The sequence below is a fragment of the Actinia tenebrosa genome, unplaced genomic scaffold, assembly GCF_029948245.1.
Source record: "Actinia tenebrosa isolate PJP-AT-01 unplaced genomic scaffold, QUT_ActTen_1.0 PGA_scaffold10__47_contigs__length_13832649, whole genome shotgun sequence".
In the NCBI taxonomy this organism is placed as follows: domain Eukaryota; kingdom Metazoa; phylum Cnidaria; class Anthozoa; order Actiniaria; family Actiniidae; genus Actinia; species Actinia tenebrosa.
In genome coordinates this window covers 616,321-627,291 of record NW_028292570.1, presented here as the reverse complement: position 1 = coordinate 627,291, position 10,971 = coordinate 616,321, and the positions used below count along the sequence as shown (strand labels likewise).

At 38.8% G+C, this 10,971-nt stretch overlaps 1 protein-coding gene across 3 annotated transcripts; it reads right to left on the bottom strand.

Annotated features, from left to right (window-relative positions):
• Window positions 1-4,869: 4,869 nt before the first annotated feature.
• On the bottom strand, window positions 4,870-10,252 carry LOC116295844 (calumenin). 3 transcript variants are annotated; one of them, XR_016119100.1, is made up of 7 exons: window positions 9,936-10,252; window positions 9,041-9,294; window positions 8,400-8,630; window positions 7,748-7,866; window positions 7,172-7,273; window positions 5,709-5,795; window positions 5,121-5,160 (listed from the first exon to the last, which is right to left on the bottom strand). XR_016119100.1 is itself a non-coding variant. In XM_089026263.1 (6 exons), exons 1-6 carry the CDS (start codon window positions 10,163-10,165, stop codon window positions 5,056-5,058), a joined length of 1,026 nt encoding a protein of 341 aa, XP_088882389.1. In that variant the 5' UTR covers window positions 10,166-10,252; the 3' UTR covers window positions 4,870-5,055. The 3 variants fall into 3 exon arrangements, 2 of the variants coding, with proteins under 2 accessions (XP_088882389.1, XP_088882390.1); XM_089026263.1 differs by lacking the exon at window positions 7,172-7,273 and having other exon boundaries at window positions 4,870-5,160; XM_089026264.1 differs by lacking the exon at window positions 7,172-7,273 and having other exon boundaries at window positions 4,870-5,160; window positions 8,427-8,630.
• Window positions 10,253-10,971: the final 719 nt, after the last annotated feature.

The window sequence follows — 10,971 nt, the reverse complement described above, 5'->3', positions numbered from 1 at the left end:
AAGACCGTAGGCCCCTCTCAAGGCGAACATAAAAAAGATCCACTAAGACGCTGGACCAAACCGGCGTAAAAGATGGCTCAGGGGATAATTGAATAAAAAAAACATGCTAAAAACCGATCGTGATTTTCGATTTTTATGGACTATCGATACTTATTAGCCAAATTAACAATTTTGTAGTGTTCTATCGATAAGGCCCTAACAAAATCGAAGATGAATTGCACTTTATAACTATCATATAATCACTATGACTGAAAGAAACAAACTTTTCAATCAAATAAGCAAGAACTATCATCAATTTTTTGAACTTGACGACTCAAACAAAATAAATTTTTTTAAAAATAGTATTGATCCATTCATCTGCAACTCTTTTGCAGCTTTCGTATATTACTCTATAACAAAGAGAAATAACACAAATTAAGTCGCAATTAAAACGCAAATATTATTAAGTTAAATATTATATATACTATCTAGATTGTTACTGTTCTCGCACAGTTATTTTACTATAACTTTGTAAAATAATTACATTAACACTATTAGTCTATAAGTAATACCATGTAAATCTTGGGAAAACTTCAATAAATTGTATTGTATTGTATATTATGTTAGGCCCAGTCGTACAGAATCAACATTGACTGGGCCCTAGTTGCATCAACATGTAACTAGACGGCTTCTAAACTCGAGGACATGCAATGTTCGGCTCCGGTATAGTCCCGTCAGGCGGATACTGTTTTTTCTTCGAAGGCAATTTCATATATGATTCACCATAGAGAGCCTTTAAATGTTTTCTCCACTCAAACGGACCTGGTATCTTAATTCCCTCGAATTCTAATTGCACCAGAGGGTAGGCTTTATACCACATGCCGTGAGTGATGCCGAAAAAACGCCATACTCTGGAGATCAAAGCAAACTGGTCAAGATAGTACCCATCTCTAACCATGACTGGATAAATGTCTACCATTAGTCCATCATGCCATTTACATTTCTTTATAAAACAAGTCATATAACAGCTCTTTAGATCTCGTATTCTTGGATTCCAAGGGCTTAGAACAGCATAATTTAGTTTATGCAAATCTACGCCGCCAGCAGATGTTGTTTTTTTCATTTTAGATAAAGACTGCTCTTTCTCGTGTCGCTGTAGAAACATATCTGATGGCAACTCTTCTACTCCTTTATGAAGAAACCTTGAATAATCTTCAATTGGCATTTCAATATCTAAATCAATGTCCCATGGGATGAATCCTTGGTGCCTCGCTGCTCCTAAAAGAGTTCCCCGTGTAATCCAGTAACTTAGATTATATTTCTTCGCTAAGGCGTCGAACACCAACAACATTCGAGTTAATACCAGTTGTGTTTGTCGAAGTGTGTCGAGGCCTTCGCTACGAATATCTGGACAGTTCCATTGGTTATTCGTCTGTGTACATCTTCCATTTTTCAGTTGTGAGTACGGCTTGTTATTCAAGTTGAAGGTGACGTTCTTGATTTCTGTCGCGTTCTCATTGAAAAGAATATGCAGAATGAAAATAGACACAACAATCACTGTCAATAAAAGTATATACGACTTTATTTTACCTCGACGGAGAATCATAATAAGGACTTATTTACACGTTTTAGAACACGAGAAGACAAAGATAGTGTTCCCATGTAAATGCATATATTAATATATCGCTTTTAATTTCATTTTTGTCAACATTCCGAGCCAGACGCAGCCATGTGATCGGTCACGATCGCCAGATCGCTGAAATTATCGATGCGTGAATCGCTCACGATCGCTGGGTAAAGTGGCTGTCATTTCTACAAAATTTATTTACACTGTATCCAATACACCTAAAATATTACTTCACAATAAATATATACATAAAATTTCCTTTCAAAATTGCATGTCAAAAGTGTGAAATTTCACAACTAAGGTGTCAAAAAAACGCAGGCAACCCAAGGCTCTTTTTTAGTAATTTATTAATATCTCTCTATAAAAAATGTTATAGAAAATATAAAACATGACCTATGAAAATATATAACAGTAATGATGAAAAGGTAAATTATACACCGTGAAAAGACGAAAAAACTTACTGACGTTTCGGACGCTAGTCCTTCGTCGGAGTAAAAAAGAAAATATATTGTATAAAGAAAAAAAATCAGGCAGCCCGGAGCAAAATATTTTTCTGGCGAGCTATAACTACCGTGACACGGTTTTCGGTCGTAAAATTTTATCAAATTAGGTTTTGCTCCTGGCTGCCTAGTACCCAATCTTTAATGTCTTTTTAAGCTTTGTGCCAAATATAATGATAGTACGATAAATAGAAAAGAGGTTATCGAAGAACGCGTGAGGGAGAGTGGTGCTTTAATGCGCTAAAGTCGCTATAATTCTTCTATTTTGATCCAAACGAAAGAATTCGCCGCCATATTGCTTCTGACATCGAACTACGTCATTACTCACGATATTAAGTCGATTCAACCACGAAAACTATCGGAAAACGTCATTTTTATATCGCCCACGCGTCCCTTCATCCGAATGCCGTATCGCGTCCCAAACAAGTGACATCATCCATGGCAACAGCCAAAACGCATGCGCATTTTGACAATGAAACACGAAACCACGCTATAATTTTAGAGAAACTGCGACAGACTTTCTTCGAGTGTATTTTTGATATTTATTGGTATTTCTTATAGTAGTTATAGTTAGCATATGTATATTTAGCTTGTCAACGAGTGCAATAAATATGTGCACTAGAGAAAAAAGCCTGAAAGGTCATGAAGTTCGTGGTATTGGAAACGCTTCGCGTCTTACTTTCTCTAACCAAGAACTCCAAGAACGTGGTTGTCAAGTGGAAAAGTCTGGCAAGGGTTCCAGAGAGCTCCATTTGAGTTTGTTTATCCAAACGGATATTATGGTCCGTTGTAATCACGCGTTGTAGCATAGCGTTTTGACAACATGGCGGACGAAGAAAGCGTCTTTCTACAAGGAAGCGCGGTTCTTCTGCTTACTAGCCTGCGTAGCCGCTCTTGCGAGGGAGAGGGGGTTGGGGCGAGGAGACGGCGCCTCCCAAACGTCTGCGAATGCTCTGAATCCGTATGCAAATTTGTCAAAACATAAGTAAATTTGACTTTCAAACATGCCTGATAAATTGGACTTGCTTGAAACTTAGGCTAATTCTTTCATATTGTGTTTGTTAATACAGTATCTTGGTCTGACAAAAGTATACTCTTAAACGTTTTTGTATTGTTGGAGAAAACAAACATTTATTTTCTCACTCAAACTCTTCAAAATTCTTAGAAAACGTGCTGAAGTGCACGCATGCGCAAACGTTTTTCTCTAGTGTCGGCGGTAGGTCATTTACTGTTTTAAATCAAAATGATGAAATAATGGGGGATAGAGAGGAGGATCCAGGGCTATCCCAAGAGCCTTATTATTGTTTTCTATGGTTTCCACCGGTTTATAGTCGTATCTAATGATGCCTCCGCTTCTACTTATACTAATTCTAAAAATAGCCTGCGTTCAGCCGATATAATTTCTCTCTCTCTCTCTCTTGAAATAATTATTTCAAGAGAATTATACCGGCCGGAAGCAGGCTAGGCCGAATATGGCTAAAAACAGCTCCGGGGCATATATCTATTGCTGGTTTTCACATGACGTCATCAAAACATCAAAATCTAAACTATAGATCGTATAAAGGCATTTCTCAAGTATGTTTTAGAAATTAGTGTTATAAGTCACAAGAAAAAATCTCGAGTCATTTCGATGTTTGGTTCTCGAGTTATGAATATTGAGTTTGTGTCACGCAATACCGTCACGTCTATCTAAATAGCGGTGAAAGTATTAAAATAATTTACTCTAGTTGAAAGATTTTCCCTTAGACACGTTTAAAATATCTATTTAAAGTATATTTAAGTGAAATATAGTCAAACATATTTATTATTCCATTATTTTAAGCCTTTGGAATTTCGTCCGCCATGATGGTGTACCAACTTGGAACACCAAGATGGCCGCTCCATACATTTTAACCAAAAAATGCGTCATGTTTACTCGCCTATAGTTCCGCAACGAAATGCTTTACAGCCATAAACTTTGGCCAGTTTATGTAGTTTTGACCGTTTTGCAAGAATATAAAACTTTTATTTCATTATAATGCGAATTTACGCTTTTGAAATTCATGATGACGTAGGTGAAAACCAAGAATTAACCCTGCATTGACAGTGGATTTCTTTTTTCACTGGGGCATGCAGTATGTATGTCCAGCGGGGCTACTTGACACGTTGCTCAGCAACCTCGTTCCCAGGGCCTTCTATTTGATCGAGAAGAGAAGGCATGGAAACGAGGTTGGTTGATCATCAGGTTCAAGCAAGCTTGAAGATAGCCTCCTTTTTTTTCTCACGTCTTCACTACTACCCTTTTAAATTAAAAATGGCCAAGGCTGATCCGAAAAACAAATCATATACAAAGAGATTTAGAAAAAATAGTATTTTATTTCTGTGGAAATCGCAAGAAAACTAGACGAATCAGTGGCGGATCCAGGATTTTTCAAAGGGGGGTTCCGTTTCTTAAACTGTGTATAATTCTCTTTTGTTTAGTCGATGTCTGACAAAAAAATTGGCTCTAATCGCCTAATTTACTATCTAGTAACGGAACTTAAAGGTAAATTAAACATTGTAACAGCAAATATTTATCATTTCGTGTTCAACATTATCCTTGTGGATACTTTTAAGCAAAATTTATATAAGACATATTTCTATTACTTAAAAGATCAAACCTTCAAGGGGGGTTCCGTGGAACCCTTCGAACCCCCCCCCCCCCCCCCCCCCTGGATCCGCCACTGCGAATCAATGGAAAAATACTAAAATAAAGTATAATTAAAATTCAAACCACTAAAAAAAAATCTTTAAAAAACTGAGTTTCCGACATCATTAAGAGCAAAATTAACATGAAATCCGTGATAAATAAAAAATTTTATGTCTGCGTTATTAAAAAAATGATCAGATTTTACAAAAGCTTAGAGTTCAAACTTTGCTTGATCAGAACTTCTTCTCTTTTAAATGCCTAGATCATTTTATCCCCTCCTTTCAAAACTCGTCGTGCCTCTTAAGACCTTTGCCATATTCAGTGGCTGAGCTTCCGACGAAAATGTTGAAGTCGGCCAACACTTCTTCTTTGGTAAGCATTCCATCCTGCGAAAACGAAATTTAAGTTATCATTTTTTTTCGGTACTGGTTTCAAAGGTTCGGTCGCTTCGGTTCATGAACGGACGAAGTCGCTGAGAGAGAGAGAGAGAGAGAGAGAGAGAGAGAGAGAGAGAGAGAGAGAGAGAGAGAGAGAGAGAGAGAGAGAGAGAGAGAGAGAGAGAGAGAGAGAGAGAGAGAGAGAGAATCAAGAGTAAGAATTACAAAACAGAACTAGAGCCACGACAATATAATTGATGGTTATCGCGGCGGCCATGTTGGAGGAACTTAACAAAAGAATTGTCAATGAATTCTTTTGTTATATCCTCCAACATGGCCGCCGTGTCTTTTGTTATTTAATTCTCTTGGGAATGGTTGAAAGCCATCAATAGAGCATTTTCACGCGACGTCACAGCCACTATATTGGTGTACCTTTTGCCTAGTGTTTCTATTGTTAGGTTCACCAATATGGCTGCTATCTCATGTTGTCAGTTTACTCTCTAGGGACTGAGTGAAAACGTGCTCTCGGCAGCCTAGCTTGAAAAAATCATTCGTACCTTGTTCTTGTCTGCATGGCTTATAAGATGTTCAGCTTCTGCAGTTGAATGATCATAGGAAGGAAAAATATATTCAGCTACTTCTTCCTACAACACAAAATAACACGACATTAATCAACATACAGTAAAAAAAGCCATTTGTTATATACAGATGATTTAAAGTTGACTTGATTTGACGAGAAAAAATACATGTTTTGCAACGCTGTTTCAGAACATTTTGGGCCAATCTCCTTCTCAGGGCCCGCTCGCCAGGGGCCGGTTGCATAAATCTCTCTTAAGATAAGAGCATCCGTAAGTATTGTTCCAAAACGACAGGCCATTGTACTAAGACAAAATTTTCGAGTGTTTTTAAGCTTTTTTATCTTAAGAGAGCTTTATGCCACTGGGCCCAGGAGAGTGGGTCCTGGGAACGAGGTTGATATTATGCATGATTAGCTGGTTGCTAAGCGACGCAGCAAAAATAGATAACATTTGAGAATACTACAAGTTATATATAGAAACTGCTTAGAAATGTCTTAAATTAAAAACAAGACTTGATATGTCAGGGTTTTTTTATAAAAATTTAAAGTAATTGGCAGCTAGTCAGAAAAAGCTATCTTTGATGTGGCATGCTTTGGTCTCGAAGTAAACAATCAAAAACACTGTTTTTTGGTGTTAAATAGCGAATATCGATATTATAACGTTACTTAGATGGACTTCTCGTTACTTAAATTAGCCTTTTCAAGGTTGAAGAAAAAAAAATGGGTAAAGTTGGCATTGCATTGTGGGACAGTTTAAGGGGAATATTTCCAAGATGGCGCGTCTATTTTGTTCCTAGCCTGCAAAGCAGGCGTTCTTGTGGGTTTGGGGCGACATTTGGGTGAAAACAGTGGTTTTAGGGGAACTCTGGAAATTTGGAACGAGCGAGAACTGAAACTGGCCCCTTAAAACAGTCCCACAATTTAAACTCGATCCAGTATTTTCCTTAACCTCGAAATGGCTGTTACATAGCTCATTTCCTCTTCCATGGCCGCCATGTTGCTTGAGCAAAAAAGACCAAATCTTTTGTTGAAGTCAACCAACATGGCGGCTTTTATGTCGTATATACACATCAAATATTTTTTAACTTGTTTCGAGGTCGGTACTAATTAGCAAAGCCGAACTTTATATGCAAAATCAAATATCCTGATATTTCAGTTTATAAATTTAGTTGATGGAGACGAAAGACCACGAAAGGTTCAAGGTCGAGAGGCTTTGGATTTAAGCCGTAAAACTGCGCCCGCGATTTTTTCACAGTTTGTTCATCGGAGGGAGGCTGGGAACCATATTCAGTCCCAGTCCCACGGCCGGAAATCAACCCAAAAATTGACAAGCGCAGCACAACAACATCTAAAAATGCTACAATTTTCTTGTGTTCAATTTATAACTCTCTCGTGCCTTCGAGGCGGGTAGTCCTAGTTTGTATACAATACTCTCTAGCATACCGCTTATTGTTGTTTTGAGATTTGTTGAATTGCTAGGTGTTCACCGTAGAGAACACTCGCTTTAAGGTGGTTGGTGCACAAGCGTCTACCAATCTTTGGTTACTATGACAACAGAGTATAACAGTGACATTAAAGACGAAGGGAGAGGAGGTGTGAGTACGGTAATTGTGCTCAAAGAAACAAATTGTACGCCTCTTTACCTTGGGCGTAATGTTTATCCATTTCAGAACACGTGTCATTCTCTTTCTTTGTTTGAATTGTAAATCTGTGTTTATGTGTCTTCTCTTGCACAATCGGTTAATAAGGAAATGATATTCTAGGGAATGACATGTGGTCTGAAATGGAAAAAACTCTACGCGCAATGTAAAGAGGTTTATTAAAGGAGTGATGGTGGTGGTAGTAGTTAGGTTATCATTAGGGAGAGTTTAGTTTTGCCCAAGGTAAAATGAGTGGATGCATTGGCCCATGTGTCCTAATTACCCCCGACCCCTCCCCCCCCCCCCCCCCCCCCCCCCCCCCCCGGAAAAAGACGAAACGCAACGAAATAAGCGCAAGAAAACTAAGTATTATAATGACCTTCTTAAGACGGCCATCTTTGTCCTTGTCGCGGTCGTTCACGAAGTTTTTTCGCTCGGATTTAATGAGCTCTTCTTTATCTTTGCCATCTTTGACTCGATTGTGCTTGAGAATGTCGGCTAGGGAAAGCAGCAGAGCAAAATATATTTATTTAGATATATTACTAATAATAATTTTACGCAAAATTTATCTTCATAACAGCTTTATAACAGCCTGTAGTCAAGTAGAACAGTTTTTGAAAGCCACGGCACGGTCACGACGCAGAATAATATGACCATTTAACCAATCACAGCGCGCGAGATCACTACCCAGCCAATTAAAATGCTCGTACACGGTAACGTCACGGTCACGGTACATCACTTGTTTCACGGCTATTTCCCTCCCGCCCTTCCTGTGTTTTTTTCTTTCTTTCTTTTTCTTTCTAAAGCATACCAGATTATTTCTTTCTTTGTTTCTAAAACATTTCAAAGAACAAACATCTTCATCTCTTACCAATGTTCTCATTCCTTTCTTCCTTCCTTTTTTCTTTCTTTCTTCTTTCTAAAAATACCATATTTTCTTTCTTTCTTTCTTTTCTTTCTTTCTTTCTTCTGTTCTTTCTTCTTCTATCTAAAACATACCATATTCTTTCTTTCTTTGATCTAAAACATACCAAAAAACGACATCGAGAATCCCTTACCAATGTACTCATCCAGGGACACATATCCATCTTTATCAGTATCCAGTTGTTTCATAGTGTCTTCAAGTACAAGGTGCTTCATGTGTGCAAACTGATGTGGGTGGATTACAGCTCCAAACTCGTCTTTTGAGATCTTTTCGTCTTTGTCGACATCGGCGGCTTCCCAGAGCTTTTTGTCGTGGTAAAACCTTTCTTCTTCATCCGCTGTATACGTAAACAACAGGACATTAATGTTAAAAAGAGTCTGAGCATGCTGGACGATTAACACATGAAATCCTGTATTAACCTCTGGGCTGATCTATTCAGGGCGTGGCTAATTCACAGATCAGTGAAACCGTGAAACAACCTCTGGGCTGATCTAAGTCAGGGAATGGCTAACTCACGGATCAAACCCTGAAACAACCTTGGGGCTGATCTATGTCAGGGCATGACTAACTCACGGATCAAACCCTGAAACAATCTCTGGGCTGATCTAAGTCAGGGCACGGCTAACACAGATATAATTGGCATGTCGAATTTTGTACGAACAAAAAAAAAAAACATGAAAACCTGGGAGTTTGAGACCCAACAAACGATTGCCCCCAGAATTCCAGAGAGGTATTTAAAGTACTCACCTGTTACTTCTTCACCAAATACATCCATCTTCCACACCTCCCAGCCGATTGGTGCCTCTGGGTCAGCCTGTGCGTCTGGGTTCATCTTGTCCCCCAAATACTTCAACATGTATGTTTCTCGCTTCTTCAGATGGTTCCACAAACGATCGTTGTCATCGTAGAGCCATCTCTTGCCAGCAAAGCGGATCCATTCGACCAATTCATCCCTGGAAACTTTGCCATCTTTATTTTTATCGATGCGTTCTACAATCAAGCTATCAAAAACAAGATAAAAAGATTTAGCCAATTTCCTCCAGTTTTCCGTGCAATGTCCTCTTATATACCACCATTTTCGTCATCTAGCTGTCAAAATGTCCCGGGGGGGGATACCACCCCAATTTGGATAAGGGTGTGCCGCCAGGACCACAAAACCCTGACCCTATCCCAGACTAAAATGATACCCTACCCCAGACAAAATGTCAAAAAATGATACCCTACCCCAGACCCAAAAGCCGAAGAACCATACCCTATAGGGCGGCACATACCCGTATGGCAAATATAGGGGAGTACCCCCCCCCCCTCCCCGGGCAAAATGTAGTGGATTCACGTATGTTCTCCTATTGCCCTGGCTCTAGACCAATCAGAAAGCGAGAAAATTCACAATAGTGGTAAAAAATATGTAGATAAATAGACAAATAGATAGAGAAATTTGCAAATTATTGTATAAAATACCTAAAAAATCAAAAACAAAAAGTTTTCTATGCAGAATACTATCTGCACATGCACTAAAACGTTCCCCTGATTAACATTCAAAAAAAGAATGTGAACTGTCTTAGCATTCCAGCAAAAATTTGAAAATTATTTACGGGATGAAAAATCTCTCGAAATACTTCGATATATTAGATAATGTCCTTACCCAAGTCTTCTTTTCGATTCCTTAGGAGTAAGTTTGTCGAATGTCTTCTTTTCTGATCCTAGGAAAGCATCGTGGTCGTACTCTTGATTGTGTTTTCCAGTTGACGAAGAAAAATGCTCTTTATCTGACAGCTTTCCATCATGTACCCGACCTTCCTTGTCGTTTGGTTTCGCTAAAACTACAGTTGAACAGATAAATAAAGCAAGGAAGAGCCCTAGTAGAAGCTTCATAGTCGAGCAAGCTTAGGAGTAAGAACTAGTTACAATATATCTATTGTAAAAATTCACAAACTCGGACTAGGACTCTGATTACCTCGCGTGCCAAATGAATAATGACAGTTGAAGTAAGATTGGAATTCGAATTTATTTATGCTTGAGCCATGTGGTATTTTTTGATTGGCTACTGTTTTATGCGATGATTCTTATTGGTGGATAAGGCCACGTAAGCTTTGTCCAGACAAAGGGGTCTTGTGTCTGTTGGCCTTATCTAAAGCCTTTGTAATATTCAGTCTCCGGACTTCGCTGGATATCAAATGTCTCTCGTCGCGATTCATTTTCTAGAATGTGCTAGAATTCTCTAGAAATTACGTTAATTGCTTCAATTTATTTAGTACCATTGCAAAAGAAAGCTATTCGTAAACTATGAATTATTTGTGCTGACATTTCTGTTTTGCCCCTCCCCTCCCCTCCCAACCTTCTACCCCCTCCCCCCTCCCCCTCAGGGTTTCGGGTTCAAAACAAAATCCACGTGCATCAGCGGTATTCCCTGTGAGCGACCAAGAAAACAAAATGGCGACGAGTTTCAAGAAAAAATCCTCTCGAGGAAGGTCTGTTTTTATACCCGGAACACGGCCTTCTCTACATAACAACCACTCCTCGTATCCACTGGTATTCCCTCTATGGATGCTGTAATTGGTAAGTCCGTTTTCTCTAAATGTTATCTTGAAAAACTCGTATTTTTGAGCAAACTCGTGTCCAACTTGTAGAGATTTCGTAGTTCAAATATTTTGGCGCCAAGATAGAAGCTTCTATCAGGT

Coding starts and splice junctions, on each gene's coding strand:
- LOC116295844 (XM_089026263.1), bottom strand. CDS start 10,165: ATGAAGCTTCTACTAGGGCTCTTCCTTGCTTTATTTATCTGTTCAACT. Junction 9,295..9,935: donor GAATCGAAAAGAAGACTTGG/GTAAGGACATTA, acceptor TGTTTTTGATAG/CTTGATTGTAGAACGCATCG. Junction 5,161..5,708: donor GCCATGCAGACAAGAACAAG/GTACGAATGATT, acceptor TCGTTTTCGCAG/GATGGAATGCTTACCAAAGA.